The 23,371-nt window shown below is 41.2% G+C and overlaps 2 protein-coding genes across 3 annotated transcripts; one reads left to right on the forward strand and one right to left on the reverse strand.

Annotated features, from left to right (window-relative positions):
* Window positions 1-434: 434 nt before the first annotated feature.
* Window positions 435-5,140, reverse strand: LOC142933632 (uncharacterized). Its single transcript, XM_076077790.1, has 2 exons — window positions 4,992-5,140; window positions 435-2,885 (listed from the first exon to the last, which is right to left on the reverse strand). Exon 2 carries the CDS (start codon window positions 2,875-2,877, stop codon window positions 1,006-1,008), a length of 1,872 nt encoding a protein of 623 aa, XP_075933905.1. The 5' UTR covers window positions 2,878-2,885; window positions 4,992-5,140; the 3' UTR covers window positions 435-1,005.
* Window positions 5,141-8,731: 3,591 nt separating this feature from the next.
* On the forward strand, window positions 8,732-23,301 carry dync1li2 (dynein, cytoplasmic 1, light intermediate chain 2). 2 transcript variants are annotated; one of them, XM_076077648.1, is made up of 13 exons: window positions 8,732-8,888; window positions 9,688-9,761; window positions 10,241-10,357; window positions 10,479-10,709; window positions 13,972-14,135; window positions 15,931-16,024; window positions 16,173-16,308; window positions 16,528-16,639; window positions 16,737-16,796; window positions 17,473-17,517; window positions 17,664-17,781; window positions 18,675-18,812; window positions 19,853-23,301. In XM_076077648.1, the coding sequence occupies exons 1-13, from the start codon at window positions 8,812-8,814 to the stop codon at window positions 19,963-19,965; spliced, it is 1,479 nt and encodes a 492-aa protein (XP_075933763.1). In that variant the 5' UTR covers window positions 8,732-8,811; the 3' UTR covers window positions 19,966-23,301. The 2 variants fall into 2 exon arrangements, with proteins under 2 accessions (XP_075933763.1, XP_075933764.1); XM_076077649.1 differs by having other exon boundaries at window positions 19,858-23,301.
* The last annotated feature ends 70 nt before the right edge of the window (window positions 23,302-23,371 follow it).

Here is a 23,371-nt window from a genome sequence, read left to right on the forward strand (position 1 = left end):
TTTTCTGGGTCCTTTTGTTTACCCAATCATGACATGCTGGCTGCGTACATTCGGCAGCCATGTTCCACCAACCAACATATTTGTAATGTGGCCATTGACCTAAAGGCCATTGCGCTTCGTAGATATGAATAATCAGTCAAACTCTTACCCACTCGAGCTAATATGAGCTGTAGTGGCAGTGGATGTCAACAAGTGGTTTGTAATTAACAGATGTTCTGTAAATAATGTTGCTCTGCTTCTCTTGCAACTACAGTACAAAAATATGATATAACTCATTCTTTGATTTTATGGTTTGAAATGAGTTACGATTTATTGATTCATTAGTAAGAAAGTCTGATCATAGCTTAAAGTAATGTACAATAAATGGTACTGATAACCCAGTGCCTCAGACACTTGATGCTGGGAGAATGCGTGAAAAGAAAGGAAGATCACTGTAGGCTATAACAATCTCTTTTTATTCTCTATTCCGAACAATCAATTTAAAACAGTCCTCACAGGTACCATTATTATAAAAGGCCAAACGTTTATGTCATGTCTCTGCATACAGTAATAGAAAGGATATGACATTCTAAATCAGATAATATACGAATAATGAATGCTGTTCCAAAAAACCACTCTGTAATATTCATTGGGCGCTCACACAAAGACAGATTTATTCCTTCCATTCATTATTAACATCATATTTGCTGCCCAATATTTTTGCTCTGCTGTCCAGTTGCACTCTCCGTCTGCACTCACCCTCCTATTCCAAACTCAAGTTTCCTCTCTGCACTTCCATCTCTCTTCCTATTTCTCTCTCTCTCTGTCTCTTTCTATCCTGAAGTGGTTGCATTTCATTTTTGGTTTCTCGAAAGAAAACTTCCTTTTGCCTGAGTTACCACCATAGACATTGCAGTGGTTACAGCATTCCACAAAGCCTAGCTGTGTTTGTGATACCTTGATGGCTTTCTCGCACCATCGGAGGATTAAACTGAATTCACATTGATTTTAAAGATGGCTTCTTTTTCAGACTGCCTGAGTGATCTCAGTGCTGAGGCCCTCTGCCATGTCAGAGACTGCATCGGGAACTTCCTGCACGTCCCCGCTCAGGTTCACCTCCTTTTTCAGTTCAAAGTCACTCTGCTCCTTGATCGGCATCTCCTCTGGCTTTTCATTACCATTAACACATTCCTCTATCTGTGTGGCAGCAGAATGTGTGCACTCTCCATTCACAGCTGGAAATGCATCTACTTCTGCCACATCCTTTGCACCAGAAGGGCTCCCTATATCTCCATTTTCCATCTTGCTTTCTACCTCAGGCTCTGGGCAAGGCACCTCTTTCACAGAGGCCTCAGCTACCTCTTCGGACTCAGCCGTAATTTCACTGGCAGAGACAGACTCTGAGATGACAATCTCAGGGACAGGTTCTGCTGCTTCTGGCTCAGCTGCTGCCTCAGTGCTGGGGGCTTCTGTTGCAACTGATTCCTCTACTACAGGCTGATATTCAGCGGGTACCTCCTCTGCTGCAGTCTCCAAGACCTCAGCTAATTCCGCTTCCTCATTCTCAAGTTGAGTAACCTCAGATGTGGCTACAATTGGTTCCGGCGCAACTTCTTTTACTTGTTCCTCTGCTGCAGATTTCATTGCATCAGCCACCTGCTCAGGCTCTGGCTGTAGTACTTGCTCTGGTTCTGGCTCTGGTGATTGTTCAAGCTCTGGCTCTGGTGCTTGCTCTGGTTCAGGTTGTGGCTCGGATGCTTCCACTGATACTTGCTGTGGCTCTGACTCAAACTCTGCTGCCAGCTCTGGTACTAGGGCTTGCTCCAGCACTGGCTCTGCAGCTTGCTCAGCCACTGGCTCGGGTTCAGGGACAGCAGCAGGGACCACTGTCTCCTCCAAAGTGGCTTCTGGCTCAGTAACAGTCTCTGGGATGGGCTCTGGCTCTTGGTCCTTGGGTGCTTCCTCTGTGGTGACGGGAACAACCTCTGGCTCTTTAACAATTTCTACAGCTAAAGCAGGTTCTTCTACAAGGAGCTCTTCAGATGCAGCTTCAGACTCAACCTCAATTGGCACAGGTTCCTCTGCTGCTGCTGCTGTAGCCTCTGGGAGCTCTACTGTTGCCTGTTCCTCTACTACTGAGGCTGACTCCACTGCTGCTGCAGCTGGTTCCTCTATTGCTATAACAGGTTCCTCTACTGCTGCAGCTGGTTTCCCTGCTGGTGGAGCTGGTTCCTGTACTGCTGCAGCTGGTTCTTGTGCTACTGGAGCTGCCTTCTCTTCTGCAGAAGGTGGTTCTTCTGCTGAAGGAGCTTGTTCTTCTACTGCAGGGGGTGGCTCTTCTGCTGCAGGAGCTTGTTCTTCTACTGCAGGAGCTGGTTCTTCTGCTGCAGGAGCTTGTTCTCCTACTGCAGGAGCTGGTTCTTCTGCTGCAGGAGCTTGTTCTCCTACTGCAGGAGCTGGTTCTTCTGCTGCAGGAGCTTGTTCTCCTACTGCAGGAGCTGGTTCTTCTGCTGCAGGAGCTTGTTCTTCTACTGCAGGAGCTGGTTCTTCTGCTGCAGGAGCTGGTTCTTCTATTGCATGATCTGGTTCTTCTGCTGCAGGAGCTGCATCCTCTTGAGCTGCAGGAGCTGCCTCCTCTGGATCTGGTTCCTCTGGAGGTGCAGATTTGGGCTCTTCTGGAGCCTTTACAGCTTCAGTTACTGCTGCCACAGCTGACCCCACAGCTTCCTTTACCACATTGCCTGCCTCAGTTGTCACTTTAGCTTCTGTGGGCGGGGCTCCGTCCTCCAATTTAGCAGACTCCTCTGCACCAGCAGCAGTCGCTGTGGACTCATCCTTCGTCTCTTTGGGATCGCTCACATCATATCCTTTCCTCTTCCTGCTCAGTTTGCCTCCCATGATGTCTCCTAGGAACAAGTATAGATGAAGGTGTATTTTAATATGAGAGATAAAACATTGTTTAAAAGGGGCCTTGCTGGCTGGGTTAAAGCATGTTGTGAGGTAACGGCGCTAACCAATGAACAACTATGCCACCCAAGCACTGACATGATCCTACTTTACTGAGGTACTTCTTAGGTTGTAAAAATGTATACACAACATGTGAACATTAGGAATGTATTTTGTCATACTTTCCAAAATTCAGCGTGAGTTTGACTTAGTTCCTTCAAATGTAACAATGTTTTGTCAGAAAGGAGCATTGAGAGAAGTCTATTGTCTTGAAGTGAACTAGAAGTTTAATTCGGAAACTACTCTCAGCCAAACAGTTTGGCGAGAACACAAATGTAAATGTATTGGAACCTTACTTAGATCAGACAGCTCAACAGAGCCCCTACCCTTTCAGGAATGTTGGGTAAGGCTCAATGCCAAATGAGCCCACAACTCTTAGTTGAACATTATGCTGTAGATGTACAACTGTTCCTCTTTCCGCATGACAAGCTACAAACTACATAGTTCACATATGCAATTCACAACCTGCAGTTACATTCACATACAAGATATATGTGAATACAGCAAACATTTACTAGCTAGTTGTACAACTAGTTCTTTGTGTGAATGTGTCAACACTGCTGTGGCCATAGAGGAAGAGTTTCTGATTGCAACATAATGGAGCTTCCTTTCAGTGACAGAATAGAGAACTGGAAGTTTAAATTTATCTTACTGATAATGTTTCAGCTGATGCTGAACAAATCAACCTGTTTAAAAACAAGAGAGCCCTTAAACAGATGAGATTACAGGTTACATTTATTTTAAATGCCACAGCCTGATTAGTTTATCTATTTCGGTTGGAGAGAGGCTATTCCAAGAAAAGCTGAAAATAGGCGATTATGTCCAAAATGTTACAAGCAGGACTTTTAATGCCTCGGAAGGTAGGAACAACCTGGGAACTGTCCATAGTGCTGCAATGGAGCAATCAAGACAGGATGCGCCATATACCATAATGGGATACAAGCTATCCGTTACACCAATCTACAGTAAAATGAACATGTCATTATATCTGCAACAACGGAGACAGAATTCTGCTGTTGGACCTACTGCTAACTAATCAGGCGTTATCTATTTATGTGATTGATTTCTAACTTGCCTATTTTTTTGCCAATTCTTCTTGGTGCCGCTGGCCTAAAAATCACATAAAGCAAAAATGTACAATTTAAGGAGAAAGCCCGAATATTTTGAGATCAAATCATCGTGGATATTTTTCCACGCGACTTTCAGAGTAAATACGTAAATGTACCGTCCACACAAAGCTTTATCACACACAATTAGAAAGATAAAGACACGCAGAGGTACGGCAGCATGTGCCGGTCGGTAACAAAGGATGGATTCCTCACCAGTAGACTCACTGACAAAAAGTAATGTGAATGGGCTTAATTGCCAGCAAACACTGATGATAATATGTGCAATAGTGGGGGATATACGCCTAGGCTATACTGTACAGGGGAATTACACTACAGTGGCCATGAACACTGGAGTGATAAACGCTGTAGAGGGGTCTCCATCCCCCATTTCAACCCGCCCACCGCTGCTTCTCTCAGCTGCTCTGCCCTTTTTGTTCACGAGCATTTGAAAACGTCGTAGCCTACTCACACGACCATGCAAAATAAAACGAAATTCACCACAGTCACGCGTAAATACATAATGAGGACCACAACTTCATAACTTTGTTTTGCGCTTTTCTTTATCCCAGTTATTTTTTAAATAGCCAGGCCTGAAAAAAAACAGCTACCTCAGAAGACGCACTAAATCAAATCCGACCTCTTAGAACGGGAAAGAGAGAAAAAAAAAAGCCTGCCTTCATTATGCAAGTCTTGAAATGTTCTATTATGCAAATTTGGATAATAGGAGAAAGACAAAGAGAGAGAACAATGGGTAAGCTGCTGCTCAAAGGCATCTGTCTTTCTCACTCACTTCTCTTTTTTTTCATTTTACCCACGGAACATAGATCCTACACTTGAAACTGAAACTGAAAAAATAAAGCATTAAAAAACTGAAGCAGTGCTCTGCATTAGACCGACCTGTATTCCTCGAAAGTGATCACTTGGCCTTCTTTTCCAGGCTCCGGCTGGATGTGATTATGGAGGTAAACCTGACAGCTGCAGATTCCGCCCCTGCCTCCGAGGTGCAGTCTGGGACTGTGTAGGAACTGAGGAGTGCCTCCTTTACAGTTTTCTAGACATCTGTCGCTATCACAATCCAGCCCACCCCTGCCCCCTCTGCAATCTATACCCTCCCAATATTTAACCCCTCCTCTCCCGCACACACCCACTTCAGAGCATTTTTCTCTGTTGCGTAAATACATCTGCGGACTGGGGGTAATTGTGAGCAGACTTGCGCTAATTTTACGTTGTAAAATGTCCATTTCTGCTCTGCTCTTGCTTTGCGAAAGAATATTGCCGTAGGATTTCATGTTAGTCCGCTCCCCACAGGAGTATAATAGCTATAATATAAATTATGCATAGGAGGCCGAGGCATTATGCCAGTAAAGTCATTATGCAGCGCGCGCGCGCACACACACACACACACGGTGATTACTCGCCAAAAGAAAATTACAGCGATTCCTTGATGTTTTCTCCCTTCTCTTGTTACATGCACGCTCATCTCTAGTTACGTCATACAAAGCAACCTTGAAAAAGAGCAAAACACGTTTTGAAGAATTGTTAGTAAAATATAAAGCAAACCAATTTTATTTGGTTTAAAAGTATTGAATTGAATATACATGCTTGCAAAATGTGGTTTATTCTTGAGCTGTGGTAAACTGTTGATATATGAACTTTGGTGTGGGCTTCTGAATAACTCATCTAAATCATGCAACATTATAAATTAAAGGAACAGGCTGTGTAAAGTATTTATAGTATGTGCAATCCCATGCCTGGCTTTAAATTAATGTACAGTTCTTGTGGAGGACCAAAGGTTCACTCTAATGTTGTGAAGTATTTTGATGCATTGCGCCACGTTGCTATTTGCCTTCCATGTGTTATAGGACAAGTTGGTCCGGGGTGAGACTTAATGAAATTCAACAACTGGCCCTTCCAGGTGAACATGTTGTCTTCTTCAACAGTTTGACCGAGGCACCATGTCACTGACACACCGCCAGGTTGAGGCATATGAAAACCATTGAAGACTATCAGATAATGTGTATACTAATCAAATAATGAAGACATTTTATCTTTCTCCAACAATATAAAACATCTCATATCTCTTCCAACAGTGATCTATTTGTTTCCACTGTGAAAAGAAAGGCAAGATGTCTCCTTTACTCACACAAACACAGTTCTTCCTTGTGAAACTGGAATCCTGGCATCGTTGAGAGTGATTTCTTAGGAGATTTTAATACAATTTAAAGAATAGTGGTTACTTTATATGTATACACTCAAAAGACATTAAAGCAAGGAATGCATGTCAGTACATGAAAATAGATATGATATATATATATATATATATATAGATATAGATATTTCATGACATTTTATATATGTTTTCATTTAACACAGATTTACTCAGACAGAATATATGTTCAACTCCAGGATGTGATAGCCTACATCGAAATGATTTCAGAGACTGTTATTTTAAGGGATTTTTAATAAAAAATATGTATCACTCATGTTGTATTAATGCAAAACACACAATATTATTGAGGAGACAGCACCCTCTCCTGTTACAAGAGTCCATAGCATAGCACCTGTGAAGAAACCTTGATGTGCATCAAGATCAATGATACACGATAAACCGTTTAGATGTAAAAATTAACCAATTTCAATGTTATATGCAAATATCTCTGTTGATGATAAATTAAATATTCCTGGTTCATTCAGTATGTCACCACAAAAAAAATGGAGTGTAAGAAAATATCTAAAAAAAACTAAAAAATAAACTGACTGTCACAGCAATGTTGAAGAAAAAAACTGATTTCTGTTTTATAGTTGATCCACTAAATTCTTGTTTCTATCTGTCATAAGATCCAACTTGTTTGTTTTCCCTGCTGGTAGCAGAGCTAAAGTGACAAAGGGGCAGTAAAGGCTGAATTTCACATGATGCAAAAGCTCTGGAATGCATTCCCAGGAGTATAACACCACTCCAGCCAACCACACTGCTCCACATAGACAGAGGACTCACAGACTGGGAAGGCCTTGGAAAATCCCCCAGAGCTTTCATGAAAATGTCCAAATCTCTGTCTACCAGTCCTGGGCCTTTTGGCCTAGACTGACCTAAAGACTGAAGATGTGGAGAAATAAAGAAACAGGTGTTGGGTGCGACAACCTGCTACGAGTCAATAGCTTTGTGTGTGCAGGAATGTGCAAGAATCACTGTGTTGAGGCTTTCACATATTTTATGAATGAATGAACTGTCAATAATCTGATTTCAGAAATTTTACTTCAGAATTCACAGCCAATTTCCCAAAGTCATTCAATAGAGCGTCACACACTGTTTTCAACAAAACTCTCAAAACATTTATGAAATGGCCTGAAATGAATGATTTTGAGCACAGTTGTTGAAAGTCACACTTATTGCTCGTCATTAGAGACGCTATTTAGTTGTTAACTGTGACGCATACTGTGGTTCACCAACGGAAAATGTCAGCAGTGTTAACAAGACCAAGGTGATACACAAAAGCATAATAGGTGCAATGTTAAAGTATTAGAAATCAATGTATGACACCTGCACATCAACCCACATCCATTTGTAATTTTGACCTGATGCAGAATTGGTTTTCCAATGATTAAATAAAAGCTGTTTGTGGATATCTGCATTTAATTCTAAATAATTTGATCTTTCATAATTCTTGATAAATAAATGCCATAAAACTCAAATAAAGGGAAGTTATAGATTTTCTCCATGAATATGATGGCAGTTAAAATGTGTAAAATATTAGCCATTGGAAGAAAAGGGAGGAGAGGTGCTTGAAATGGTTTGGTTATAATTTCTACATATTCAGTTTCAGAGAAAAACAGCACCCTCTAATGGAGACATATCTCACAAGAGTATGAATAGTATGAAATATGAATGAAAATGCATATACCACAGAGCCTAATTTTGAGATGCTAAAGGTTGATTCAGAATGGATTTAATTTATCACCAAATGTATGATGGTTACCAAATTAATTGGTTCACTTTATATCTGTTATACATCTTAATCCAAGGGATGCTATTGAATAATAAGGTGACCAGGTTCCAGAGTTCCAGAGTTCACTGCCTGAGGTGATTTAATAAAAAATTGACTTATGGATTGATTGTGGCGCTAGTGCAAAGAGGATCGCTCGTTTTTTCTCCATGCAACGGCTTTGAATAAAAGGTAATAGCCATCTAACACCTGACATACTTGGAGAACGAACATTTCGAACTGTGTAAAATTCCTGTAAGTTTCTAGGGTCAATTGAAAAGTTAAAACCACACTGGATCACGCACCACAGAAAAATGCTATTGGCTAAATATTCTATTGGCTTTAAGCACGTTGAACCTCGCCACAAGTCCATTGTTGATGTCACACAGTGTTCTCCATCAGCTGTTAAAGGGGGAAAACCTGCAATGACATCACTTATTGGCATGTGACCAGAAGTGCTTGACAGTATGAACTCACGTTTGAACCACACAGATTAGTACTTTATTCACATATACTTATCACATATGTAAAAATGCATGTTTATGGTAATCATCAAGGAGAAAAATAACGAAACTGTATTGCTACTTTAGAAATGTGCAGTTAGATGTGCACCCACCCCTGCGCGGCGTAGCAGTCAATGAATGCAACGCACCCTTGGCTTGCTTGGATGAAGGCGGTGCTAGTGGTGGTGCCCAAGCAGCAGCAGGGCCTTGCCTTTGTGGTTATAGAAAGAGAAGATGGCTCCCGTTCTGGAGAAACAGCTCCCGGGCGCAGCCGACAATAACAACGAAGAGGAAGAAGGACAAAACCTATGGCAAGTTTTTTTTATTGTTTGAACGACTTCATGTCTGCCGAGGCCTTTCTGTGAAAAACACAACCGTTATGGTTCTGCTTTGTCACTGACGCTCACAATCAAACACCGGCCCCGGCTAGCAGTAACATTAGCACCAGCCGAAGCAGGGCGGTCAGTGTGCTAACGTTACTTGTGTTAGCTGCTCAGCTAACGTCACCGAAGTGGACTACTTAGTGGTTAACGTTAGCCAAGGTTGTCCGTGTTGGCGTGCTTTCCAAATACAAGGAATGTCTTTGAATCAACGAAACGTTTGAAGGAGCCTTTCATAGTATCAGGGGGGTTGACAAGTGAATGTCAAGACAACACCTACATACTAGCTTCTTAATGCAGGATACGAGAAGCTAACAGGAACCTCAACAAGCTAACGTCACAATACCATACACGACTCGAGTAACGTTATGCAGAAACATACTGTTGTCTTTAGTCATCGCGTATCACAAGGGCTCGTAATGTTACTGTCATGAGGCTCAAGCTTGTGAGGTTGCATGTTTTGAGAACCCTCGCCAACGTTATATCAGTGGACATGACTTATCATTTCCTGTTGTGTTGTGGTGGACACATCACTGGGCTAGCTGACTGAATAATCATCTTGAACCATACACGTAGTAGTTAAGCTATGTAACGTTAGCTGACCAATTAACTTTACCGTTTTGGTAGGAACTTATGTTTTGAGATAGCGAGCTGTCATTGTGTCACTTGACTGTCAAATCTAACGGTCATCTCTATGTTTCCTCAATATCTGTCTTGTTGTTTCTTGTAGGACCTCAATACTGAGTGAAGTTTCAACTACATCGAGTTCAAAGTTGCCATCGGGAAAAAATATCCTGATATTTGGTAAGCACAACTTCTTGCACGTGTGAAAGTCTGTTTTTGCAGTGTATTTTTAGTGGTCAACCCTGAGGGGAGTGGGCTGCACAACCACACTGATCTCACAAAAGCTAATGATTGCAAATTAAAACCGCTCTGACTTTTCAAACAGTCCGCTCTTTCAGCTGTGTTTACAGAGAGGTCTTCCTGTGTGGGGACATACTTATTTGAGTTGGCTTTCCACAAATGTGAGAAATAGTGCTATTGACCAAAAATATTTGTGTGAGCCACTGACGGTCATGAGATCATGATTGCATTTGAGGTGGAAAGGTGGTAAAGTCAAGATGTCTGTGTATAGGCAGGAAGTCGGAGTGATGATTTCTTGCCACATCACATACATTATCATTGGAAAATGTCTATAATGATATATATTGAACACTATTATGACTGCTACTAATAATAATGGATAACATCATATGTAAGCTGATGAACAAAATGTCTTACAGGTGAGGATGGATCCGGAAAAACAGCACTTATGGCTAAACTTCAAGGAACGGATCACAACAAGAGAGGCAGGGGACTGGAGTATCTGTACTTAAATGTCCATGATGAAGACAGAGATGGTGAGTTTACCTGCTGTAGCTTCACTCGTGTTTGTTTTACAGCCTTTACAAAATAGCAGTAGTTTAGAGAGCAATGATAAGATTGTTTGTATTAAACTAGTATTCGGTTTTCCTTTTGCAGATCCTACTCGCTGCAATGTGTGGATCCTGGATGGAGACCTATACCACAAAGGCCTACTTAAGTTTGCGGTTTCAGCTCAGTCACTACCTGACTGTCTAGCTGTGTTTGTTGCGGATATGTCACGGCCCTGGACCATTATGGAGTCACTGAAGAAGTGGGCCAGTGTGCTACGTGACCATGTTGACAAGCTAAAGATGTCTCCAGAGGACATGAGAGAAATGGAGCAGAAAAGTAAGTAATGTTTTATGACTTAATCTGCTCATATGTGACTTGTATCGTGGATGGTATCAAAATGAAACATCATCAAGGCTTTTATTTTGAAAATGTAGCTTAGTTTGTTGTAGAGTGTTTTTCTGCTGGCTCTAGCTGGACAACCATGCGCCAACTTCTAGAAGTCTGGGTTATAGCTAAAATCTCAGAGTTTAGAATATGTACATTGTTGTCATGTCGGTAGCCTGTTCCCTGGTGGAGTAGTTGTCCAGAGTAAAATGAACATGGAGGTAATAAGACTGAAGATTGAATTTGATTGATGAAGTGGTCAAATGTTGGCAGCGAATCTCGTAATTCCAAACGGGTCTTTCTTTCGTTAAAGCAGTCAGTTTGTTAAGACTGATACAATTTGGTGATTTGTCATCTTATGTCTCAACATGCAAAAATAAAAAGCATACATATTGTTGAATTATATGTCTAGGTAGAGGGTTTAAAGGAAACCGCACTGCGTGAAGCACCCCAGGTTGGAATCAATGGGAGTCTTCCATAATAAGATCCTTGCTGTCTGGCTACAAGGGGGGGAAAAGAGACATTGGTAGCTGCGTAGCATGGAAGTTCAAGCACTGTGTAACATTTCACATTGTCATGGATGTTTCTAGGTCATCATCAGAGAGGCCCATGATCCTCAGCTGTGTGTTCTGGCTGTAGGCGAGTTCTGCAGATCAATGTGTGTGTGATGCACTCCTGTTGATTTTAGAACTGGTTATCTCTCACTTATGAACGGTTCTTTTGTGTTTGGGGAAAATGCTTTTGGAGGTTGCAAGATATTTCAGCCTGCAGGGTTTCACAGAAGGTTCGTGTCCGCCACCAAACCCTGCTTGCTGCTGTTTTTACGAGTCTGAAATGACTTTTCACAACGAAGTCAAACTGTTTAATGATTTCAGATGAGTTTGACAAAACGGGTCTAAAAATGTTTCCAGCATTTAACATGCTAACACAGTGATAACTGGTATCAAGTCTGCTGGCAAACGTGAAAAAGAAAAGGGAAGCTGGTAGCCAAGTGATGACAAAAGCAAACAAAAGTGTTGTGACTTTGAATGGGTCCACATTTTCAACTTGCTTTACTGACTTGTTTAAGTTCAAGTGGCTTATTAGTTTGGCGTCGTTGAAATTGATTATAAAATGCAGTAGAAAGGAAATGTATACATTATAGCTATCAATAGATGCCGGCTTGAGCACACATTACAGTTGTAAATTTGCTATCGTAGTGTTTACTGTAGAAATCTTCACAATTTGGTACATTTTAGTTTTTTTAGTTTTTCTAGAGTTCCCTTCTACTACTTCTTCTCTTTGGCCTTTTGACATGGTCAGATTTCCAGTTCAGCTGAGACATATCATCAACATAAAGTACCTTCCAACATGTCATTTGTGATGTCAGCAGCAGATTGGTGAGACCTAGTCAGATTTACATATTTGTAGATATGAGCGTCTGACAGACAGACTGGAAGTGTGTGTGCTCTTGTCCAGGGAGTCTTGCAGGCATCTTGCATCATGGTTCCCTCCCCTCCAACAGCAGCGTCAGAGAAAACTGAGTCTGAAGTCAGTCAGTGGGCCGGACATTCTGTCTCCTGTTATGCTGTAACTGAAGTAGTCTGCCTGCTGGAGTCGTCTCAAGTTGAATTACAGGACCAAGCTATTGCTGCCTGCACAATGCCTTGAAATGAAAAATACATCACTTGGTGACAACACGGGGACTTTTCTTTTCCCTACAGTATCTGGGAATGGTGTGAAGGCAAACATTGAGGCTATTTTGTTTTCCCTTTAGGTCTGTTTCACTTTTTTATTAAAGGAAACAAGTATTCTGACACCTGTAAAAACGTTTTAGTCATGAGCCAACAACATAACCAGGACAAAGATTAAGACTGATGTAATACTTTGGCTTCTCTTACAATAGCCAGTGAGACCAAATTTACTTATTTGACATTTAGTTGACCGTAAATGACACCCTTTATTTGTAGCTAAACTTAAGCTTTGAGCTCACTGACATCTTCCAAGAAATGGATATATACCTATTGGATCTCAAGGATTGATGCATGTCATTCTTTTTAATTTAGTGAAGGCTTAGCAGCTCTCGATTATGTGTGCCGATGTATTTTGACCGCACCTTTATTTGTGGACAGATAGACTTTGTCCCATAAGACCTCTTTGTCTCTTTCTTTTTTTTTTTTTTTTTTTTTTTTGCTAGTAGCTGCTCCTATTTTATGCTTTGTTTTCTTTTCTCTTGTCTGTTTTCATTCAATAAATCTCCTGCCACGTCTTAGCTCAGCAGATCCCGTGTAAAGCGTAATGTCTCGGCATTAGAAAAGGATTAGATGAAAGTATGTATATACAGTAAATGACATTTGTAGGTGTCATTTAATTTTTTGTCAAACTAGGTTTAGCTGTCATCTGTAGACAAACTTCAACTGAAAAGTGAAACATTTTGGATGGTGTCAAATCAGCATTTTAAATTCCTGGTGTACAGATTCTATCTGTGCTGTGCTGTGCACTGGATTTGTGTAATCCAGGAGGGTTCCCCTTTAGATTGCTTGTAACTCCAGTCCTCTCCCCATCTACCAAGTCCCATGTTTGGAAGTCAAGGAGATGGCTCAAAACAGCAAGTCAATCTGGCTTTGTGGCCCAACTACATTTCCGAAGCTCCTGAGGAAGTAGGCCAAAGCTTCCTGCATATAACCCCCCAGCCGACACACACACACGCACACAAAATCACCAACTCATACAGCGCTGCAATTGTCTGGACAGCACAACAGGAAGGTGAAGGATGCCATGTAATTCACCTGAGGTCTATGGTGTGATAGTAAAGATTCCGTCCAATCATACAAAACTAGACAGGACCTGTAACGGTAGTGATTTGCTAGATGTGTATTTACATTTGGAATCTTCTTCATCATTCATTGGGCAGGAGTAGTCCTATTTTATTTTGCCAATTAAGTGCAATGCATTTAAGTTAACCCTATGATAATCTCATCTCTAATCCCAGAGACATAGTTTAAGGCTGAGCACAACGATTAACACCATTCTATAAAAGCAAGTTTATAGTTCTGCATCAGTGTTAAAGCAAAGGCTACGAATGGTTACGTAACTTTACGAAAGGTCCTCCCAAAGATGATGTGCACCTCCAAAAAATGACATGTACAGAGATACTAAGTGGAGACCACAATAACTTTTTCAGCTTTCAAATTGTCTGAATTCTTACCGTTTGCTCCCTTTGTGTCTCCGCTAGTGGTGAAAGTGTTCCAAGAGTACACAGAACCGGAGGATGCCCCCCCATCCTCTCCACAGAGACGGGCCCCGACAGCAGGGGAAGACGAGGCTGTTGTGCTACCACTTGGGGACAACACGCTCACACACAACCTGGGCATTCCAGTGCTAATAGTTTGCACAAAGGTAAATTCTTCTTACAGCCCCAATTGTCCTATGTGAAGCCATGGACTCTATCGAGAGACAACTAATGTTTTGGTGTCGCTATAAGAGTTTTTTTTTTTAAAAGGTTTTATCAAAGTTTTTCAAAAGGTACTTGTATCTAATGTAGGGCGTTTGCTAGTTCTCTGAATAATACTACCAACATACATCCTTCAAATCCTAATACTTATGGCAGTTGTCATAAAGCATTAAATCGGTGAACCACGCCGACTACTTGAAAATTGCAACTTCCCGTAAGTCACACCTGCAGCCTCCACAACTTAGTTTTTTAGAAAGGATACTTATTGTATCGTCTATTTTTGCCTAATGAACCATGGTGTCCAGCTTCAAATCATGAAGACTAAATCTAAAATGGCAAAATGAACACTGGTTTAAATAAGCTACCGCTACGTGGTGGAGTTCCTCTGCTGGTAAATGTAAATGCGATTTGTTCAACGTCGCCTTCCAATTGGACTTTGTAAATCTTATTTTTCATTTTTTAATCATGTAATGTACATTTGTGATCAATTTGAGATCAACCGCTCCATAGTTTTCCGGAACCTCTTTCGGACCATCTGTTTCGAGCCACCTGCGGCCATGACGTAGCCTCTCTAAACTCCCCTTCCACCCTTGGCTCTGCTTTTCTAGCTTTTGCAGCCACACTTCTGCAGTAGGGGTAACGCATAGTAGCTGCTATAAAAAACAACAACAACAACAAACAACAACACGATTTGTATCTGCCCATATGGATCATCAATGATCGGCAAAAAAGTTACATTTGCCCCCTTTTTTCTCTTCTGCTGATCCGATCCGATCTGTACGTTTTATGCGTTGCACCCTGAACAGAAAGCCTTTAATGCTGTTCTCACTGCTGGTTTCCTCTAATGGGTTCTTTAATTGCCTCCATGATGAACAGAGCACATTTGGGCTCAGACCCTATGAACTTCTGTGTGTGCTTTATAATGTTGTAATTTGTGAGATCGTCTCCTCTAATAAAACGCTGTCATTATACTTGCTTGTTAACCCTCCAGTCAAAGACTACTGCTGAAACACACAGTGTATTTATCAGCAGAGCTTCACATGCTACCCGTGACAAGAAAATGGTGAATGTGCCTCTGTCCAGCCCGTATAAGAGAAAAAGCATTCAACTTGGCAGAAAAAAGTCATTGTTCGAGACCAGTATTTGCTGTTTAAAACTATTCAAACTGCTGTCGGTCTTCTTCTGAACATCACCTTCTGTCATGAATAATCATGGAAGCTTCACTACTGACCCACGGACAGGAAGTACTGTATTTCAGTGCTTGTCATTGCCACACCACCGCGCACGGAAATCTCTGCTCCGAGCAGAAATAGTTGTGGAGGTGTCCATCCTTCCAATCACCACCAACTCCTCCTCCCTCAGTCATCTGCCGTCACTGTCCTCAGCACCAGCTCTACTTTCTGTGGGTGGCCAAATGATTATCACCAGGCAGACTAATATCAAAAACAACAACAACAACAACAACACAACTGCTCTGTTAAAATGTTGAGCTGTATTTCCCTGTGCACTTAAAAAAAACAACTGTTGGAACACAAGCCTTTGAAGGGGAGCATATGGGTTTGTGTATTGCTCCTGTGTGCCTCTCTCTGTCGGTGTGGTATGACGAAGAGAGAAGACTCCGTCATTACAGAATTGACTGATGCAGAGAGCAGCAACCTTGTTCATATTTGTGAATGCTGCCATTTTGATGTCGGTCATTAAAATATGTATCTCTTTCCCTCTCAATCTTATGTCCTTCAGTGTGACGCAGTCAGCGTACTAGAGAAGGAGCACGACTACAGAGAAGAGCACTTCGATTTCATCCAGTCCCACATTAGGCAATTTTGCTTACAGTGTATCCTTTTTATCTATAATTGTTTGTTGTTCTTGAGAGAAATGTTGTTGTTTTTTTTTCAAATGACCCATATTTTGTTGATTATCATCAATAAGTCCATCATCTATGTGATTACCTCGACAATTGTTGCCTTAATGGAATGAACCAGATGGAGCTGGCCTGATCTACACTTCAGTCAAAGAGGAGAAGAACATGGATCTGCTTTACAAATATATAGTTCATAAGATGTACGAGTTCCAGTTCACCACACCGGCCTTAGTGGTGGAGAAGGATGCAGTGTTCATGTGAGTGAAGATAGAGATGCACTAGTTTATTGAGTTTATCGCGATTCTTCTATTTTTTTATTTTTTTTGTCTGTCTGACGTTATTGTAACATTTGGGTAATTTTTCTTTCTGTATTTGTTGTGAATCATATTCTATAAATCAGTTTTCTTCCAAGGAAATACTCTTAACAGAGTTTACATCATTGCACCTGCTGTAATTGGAACGGTCTTGTCTTTCAGTCCATCTGGATGGGATAATGAGAAGAAAATTGGGATTTTGCATGAAAACCTATCAACAGTCAGACCCGAGGCTCCGTTTGAAGATTTTATCACGAAGCCGCCAGTACGAAAGGTAATGGCAATGTAGTGAGCAAAGGTGAACTTTAGATAATGACTTTACAACCCACAGTTGCATAACTGCATGCGTTCTCCTTTGCTCTTCTTCACAGCTGGTTCATGAAAAAGAGATCAATGCAGAGGATGAGCAGGTATTCCTGATGAAACAACAGGTAAGTGTCGGTCTGTTTTGCATATTTCATGATGTCTGTCTACAAAGATATCTAAAATGAAATATAATACCAAAGAATTAGGCTGAAATTTAGTGAACAGCTAGATACAAGAACCAGTCAGTTTGTTTGATTTAAGTGGCATCCTGAACTGCCATTTTCACTATTGAACAAATTTCTATACTGTACTCGTGTTGTGGTGAACATCTGAAACTTCCACATGACAAGTCACACTGCCTTCACTTCCTATTTTGTAAACAAATGAACCAGGAACGCAATCAAACAAAAAAACACTCAGCTGAGGCTTCAGTTTTGTTAGAGAAGTTAGAGAATTGTTTGTTGAGATTTCTTCCAAATTGTACTTGTATCTGCACTGACCGCCCCTCTATATCTAAGTACAGCTCATCTGACAGAAGTTGTAGTTTTCAAAAATGAGATGGTGTAATTATGTATGTTAGTAGGTTCAAGGTTAATGTATTGTCGTTGTACAACACAATGAAATGCAGTTGTAGTCACAAGAAAAGCCCAAAACAGCATTCCTGTAGTGCATTTTTAGTTCTGCATCAGGGATATAAACGGATGCAACAGAAACACTGGTGAATATAATTAGCTTTCCAGAAATGCAAAATGAGTCAACCATTTTTGTTGAATTCACTTTGTGTCTTTTTTTTCTCTACAGTCTTTGTTATCGAAGCAGCCGGCCACACCAACAAGAGGAGCGACGGTACGGTTTTAACATCCCTCAATGGGGATTGTTGATGATTGATGGATTCATTCAAATGTTTTTGCACAGAACACTTTTTTCTCCCGACTAGACGAACCGGGTTATTTGTTTGTGACCACAGCTTTGACCCGGTTTCTGTGTTGCAGGAGTCTCCAGGACGGACGGCCTCAGGGTCTCCCAGGCCTGCGGGTCGCAGCGGCCAATCCAACGCGACCAGCGCCTCACCAATGGCTGCTGTCAAAAAGCCTGACCCGAACATGAAGGGTAGGAGCTCTACAAACACACTTTTTTTTTTTTTTATATATATCTGATCATTGAGAATCATCCACATTTATTGAAACCAATGTTTTGACCCCTGCAAAAAACTGTGCTGACTGTGGCAATATTGCCCCAAAGAGGTAACGTCTAAAAGGAATCCCTTAAGCAGAAATATTGACTTTCTCGCCTCCATTAAGTGCAGAAGTGCATTCCAACTAGAAAGTGTGTTCAGCCAGATTTAATAGAGGGTCAGTTAACCCTTGCCTATTGATGTTGGGAATTGTTAGTGGAGTTAATTGGATTTTTAAAGTTCTCTGTGTTTGTAGCAAGTTTATCAACACATTTTCTTTCCTGACAAAGGATGTTTTGATGAGTGTTTCCTTATCAGAATCCTAAAATTTAAGGTGTCATATGCTTTACTACTGCAGTTTGTAAAGCCCGTGTGATTTTAGAGATGGATTACACACACACACACACACCAGAGTGCACGACACAACCCCTTCATAGGGATTTTGTCGTTGAATTTGCAAGATGAAGATGTGGCCTTATTTTGCAACAAGGTCATTATACGTGGCAGGAACAATAGATATTTAAGATGTATATCTATTAACTAAAGATATCCCAGACTGCTAATCTGGAATCATAACATTATGATATGTTGGGCATTAAAGCAGGATGATCTGTTAATATGTAGCCTGTGTTCTCGGTATTCTCAGTGTGGAGAAGGTAACTATAAACTCAATGATTAAGTATATGGTGGGTGATGGCTATTATCAAGTAACAATATGTACAATCTACTAAAAACTCCTTAGTATTGTTATATTTGACTTGAATTTTCCCCAGAAAAAGAGGGTTTCCTAAATGCAGATGTGATTTTAAAGCCCATGTTTCTCCTGCAGCGGGGGCTGCCAATGAAGGAGTGCTGGCTAACTTCTTCAACAGCCTGTTGAGTAAAAAGACCGGAGCACCGGGGAGCCCGGGGAGCCCAGGAAGTGGAGCAGTAGGAGCTGGAGTCCAAGGGTCCGCCAAGAAAACAGGTACAATCTCTCATTCCAGTGCTCTCAGCTCTGATCTCAGTGAACCGCCTCACTATTCATGCCTCCGTGCAGGCGACCGCCTTGGCCATCGGCATTATTATTTCATGTTGTCCGTCCATTCGTCCGGTCCATTCTCGTGAACGCAGTATCTCAGGAATGCCTGGAGGAAATTTCTTCAAATTTGCCTCAAACGTCCACGTCTTGACTCCTCTCTCCTCACGTCTCTTCCTCACCTCCTTCGCTCGCATCTCCCGTGAGTGTGGCTGAGAAGGTCACTGCTACCTCACCTCCGTCCCGACACCTTGAGTAGTTTTAAACCTTCCTCCACACAGGTTAACAGTTGTCCCTTTATCAGATCTGTTAGCATCCTTAGTATTTAGAGCCATCTCCGAGCATGGGCTTCATGCACACCTAAGTCAAGACAAGTGGAGAGTTAGAAACGGGGCCTTCTGTTGACCACTTTGCTGTCTGGAGGTAGAGAGAGGTAGAGAGAGGTAGAGAATTTTTTTCTACCTTAAGTGCCCCTATAACATGAATGTCTCTCACTCCACGTCATATCCCTTTGCTCTCTTGCTCAACTCATTATTTTAGCTTGAGTAACCTCAGCTGTTTTGCATGTCAACCGTTCTTATTTTCAGCTCCAGCGTATGTGTTTTTTTTAAATTTGACTTTGTTATATCAGGTAAATACAACAAAGTCAAATACTGTTTGTTTTGTGAAATGACTGAATGTAACCGGTGAGACATTGCAGAACTCATCTTTCCGACTGGGACCACTTCCTCTCCCAGCGATGAGCACTGTTTTCTTTATTAAGGCCCCGCTGAAAGGATAATGCATGAGTACATGTTCCTTTTGTCTTATGATTAGTTTTGCATGAGTGTTAACTGTGGCAGCGAGCCGCCAAACTCCAGCATGGCACCCCATCAGCATCAATCCCCATCCATCTGCTTGCTGGCCATAGAAGAACGGTTTAATGAACACACACAGAGGCTACAGGAGATTACTTTTGGATTTTGTCTCCTGTTTTATTTTTTTCCAAGGGCAGAAGCCGGGTTTGACTGACGTCCAGGCGGAGTTGGACCGGATGACTCGCAAACAAGACTCCATGGTTTCAACGAACAACATACCAGCGCCGACCGAGAACGAAGCGTGAAGGCAACAAATACCGCTGCGTCGCCCACTGCGTCAATACTCTGGAAATATACATGTACATGTGAGCATACAAAATTGACCAAATTCCCAATGTCTATATCAGTCAGCACACACGGTGGTTTCACCAAAATGAGTTTCAGATGCTACCAGATGTTTTGGTGTTCTGGTGAAATGGGAGGAGAGCAGAGATGGAGGTGTTTAATGAGATGATACGTGCTGATGGCTTGGCTTTATTTCTGTCCTCTTCCACTGTAAATGTTCTTCTGTGAGGGATGTCGTTTTACAGAAATGAGTGCACACTCCCGGCAGGCCCCCCCAGTCTCTGGGGTGAAACACCCCCTGTTCATGGGTTAAAGAGGGGAAACATACTGGTCATGTGGTTCAGCTTATCTCACGGAAGGAATTTGGTTGTGATTGGAAAGGTATTTAACTTTGAAATATATTCATTGATAAAAGTAATTGAAATACATGCAAACATAGGTAGTATGTAAAACAATGTTGGATATGATACTGATGTATTGATACAAAGCTCCTTTTTCTTTTATTTTGTGCACCATTTATCGGGTTAAGGAAGCATTCATCTGTATCGCTTAAACGTGTTAAAAATTCCACTGACGTCATGACACTAATACAAGTCCAAATCGCTGATATCATATCATTTGCCCTACTCATCTCGAAGGATTCTGTAAATATATACACAAAAAGAAACGATTCAGGTTAACTTTGATTTTTGTATAAAATGCAATTCTGTCCAAATTATGAAATCGCTTGTTTGACTAAATGAGACTATTTGAGATTTGATGGGCTTAGAGGTTGCAAAGAGACCTTTAGCTACAGGTGTGTATATTTGGGGATGGGGTTGGGCAGCATCTTTCCTACTATAACTCCCAAGTGCCTCGCACAGTTAGCGGTTTGTGTCATAGTGGAGGTGCTCGTCTACACAAGAGGAAATGCACCGTAGCACCATCAGCTAAAAGGTTTTTGTCCATTTCTTGTCCTCCAAATAATTTATTTTCGTTGTACATTTTTGTTAATGTACAACAAGCCTGTGGTCTGTTATTTTTCAGAAGGAAAAAAATGATTTCTGTGGCCTAGTTGATAGTATTCAATAGCGCTATAGATTGAATGCCTTCATACAAACTGTACAGGCTGCTGATATTAACAAGAAACCACATGATGGAACTTTTGGATCCCCCAGGAGAACGCTTACTGTGGTTTAAACGACTCGCTTTGGTGGTTTAAAAGACACACGATGAGATATTGTTTCCTTCGGCACGCTCCTCCTTCTGGTTCCACATGTTTTATTCACACTGTACTTCACATGTCAGTTAAAAACATTCCCAGTTTCTACATGCAGTAGCTGTAGAGACACATCCCCGTGGTGGCACCTGTTTGTCCAGTCAGGTCTTTTTGTTCGGTCTCTTTCAGTGCCCGTTTCACATAATGACCTTTGCCTTTCAATTTACAGCTAACAGTCACACTGGGCACCCTGCCTTCACAGGAATGCTTCTAATTCATTTGTGTGTCCTTAAAGGGTTGCGTCGTTGTGTTCTGTAGTTTATTTCCTTTAAAAACTAATTATACATTATGCTGCACCATATCCAGTAATCTAATATTTATGGTTTCATGACACCATTATCAAATCAAAATGAATTAAGTGTACATTATCATTAACTGTATGCAAGGCCCTACTTAATCTTATGGAAAGTGTTCAGCAGCATTCGCAGAACTAATGACGAGTGTGAAGAGAGCAGCTATTTGCTGTTCAAACAATGGCAAAAAAACGAAAACTGGAGTGAATTGGGACATGGAACCAAAGATGCATATTAGTCACTATTGTCTGCTTTTATAGTTGATATTCATCCATAAGATTAACCAGTGGCCATTGTTTGTCCCACCCTTGCATTCCAAACTTCAGACCTGCCTATGAACTCTTGTTTTGAGTAACACCCGATAAACATGGTAGCAATGCCTTGCTCCACTCAACCATATCTGGGGTTTCACGAGTCAAAGGAAAACAAATACCGTAACTGTGTACAGTAGATTATGGTAAATTCTCTGAATTGGTCTGTCTACAAATGCAGTTAGGGTTTCTCTTTATATTTGCTCTGTAAGGGAATAACCACAGGACCATATTGCTGTACAGTTAACTTGATGCACAATTTGATTTGTTATCAAAATGATGCTACACATCTGTTCTGGATTTACTTTTGATCATATTGACACTCTTGTTTTTATTTTTGCTTTGGTTTACTTTGTTTTGTGGGTGGGTGGGTGGGTGGGTGCGCCTGAGGGTCTGTTGCCCAAGTGGATGAAGCACAATTTAATGACAGCCAGGAGCAGCAGCAGCACCGCCGCATGTTGAAATAAGCACTTTTCCTTGGACACTTGTATCAATTCCCTGTTGCTACAGTTTAAGATGCAGACTACATATTTTTCTTTTTGCCTTGCCTTTTTTTAGAACATTTAGTAATGAACCTAGAAGTTAATCTACACAGTAAAACTGCATTATTTATCTGCATTTGCTGCTTAAGTTATGGAAGGTGCCCCTGGTGGTTAACTATGGAATAACTGCTTTCTGCTGGTGATTTTGTACATTTGATCAATCCTTTTGAAATCGTCATAACACCTTTGCTAGGGATGTTTTAAAGATGTTGTTAAATAGATAAACCAAATAAATGTCTGTTCATTTTCAGGTTTTACCTTTTTGCCCATGAAACCTCCGCTTGTTTATGTTTACATCCTGATTAGGCATGTTTTCTTTGTGTTGTCAAATACGGCTTTGCCCATAGACACCTTCTGTTTAAAATAGTTTTGAAATGCCACCCTAACCTGATTGACCACACGGATACGTCATATCATTATACATCATATTTCATATAACATGGCCACACTTGTTAAATTTGGCGTTTAGCCGAGTGGAATGAAGTGCTCTCATGCTGCTTGGCTTCAAAGTTGCACTCGCTCTTTGTAACGGTTGGATGTCGCTCCCATTATTGAATAATGAACAGTTGTAACTTTTGTACCCAAACGTCAGTTGAAAGCAACTGCCTCCTCACATCCTAACTGAATTGCCTTCGACCACTATTGACAGCCTCCATCTATGTGAGACTGTGGGCTTCTGCTTCCAGTCCTTTTGTATTCCGGATAGCAACACATTGTAAGCACATGGCTGGCTGCATTTTTGTGTCCTGAATTAATTCAGAAGTTTGATTGTATGACTTTTAACACATTTCTGTAGCCTTTAAGCTGCCGTGTGGATTCTCTCTTCTTACGCCGACAAAGATAAGGAAAATGTTCATCAGACCCCTGGCTTCAATAAAACCAAGAATCCAAACTTTGGTTGTCTTTCACATTTTTGTGTCTATTTATACAATGTTCAATGATTTGATTGACTTATTGACTCT

This window comes from Anarhichas minor, unplaced genomic scaffold, assembly GCF_050575085.1.
Source record: "Anarhichas minor isolate MPS153535 unplaced genomic scaffold, ASM5057508v1 ptg000062l, whole genome shotgun sequence".
Lineage (NCBI taxonomy): Eukaryota > Metazoa > Chordata > Actinopteri > Perciformes > Anarhichadidae > Anarhichas > Anarhichas minor.

Coding starts and splice junctions, on each gene's coding strand:
- dync1li2 (XM_076077648.1), top strand. CDS start 8,812: ATGGCTCCCGTTCTGGAGAAACAGCTCCCGGGCGCAGCCGACAATAAC. Junction 9,762..10,240: donor AAAAAATATCCTGATATTTG/GTAAGCACAACT, acceptor AATGTCTTACAG/GTGAGGATGGATCCGGAAAA. Junction 10,710..13,971: donor GAGAGAAATGGAGCAGAAAA/GTAAGTAATGTT, acceptor TGTCTCCGCTAG/TGGTGAAAGTGTTCCAAGAG.
- LOC142933632 (XM_076077790.1), bottom strand. CDS start 2,877: ATGGGAGGCAAACTGAGCAGGAAGAGGAAAGGATATGATGTGAGCGAT.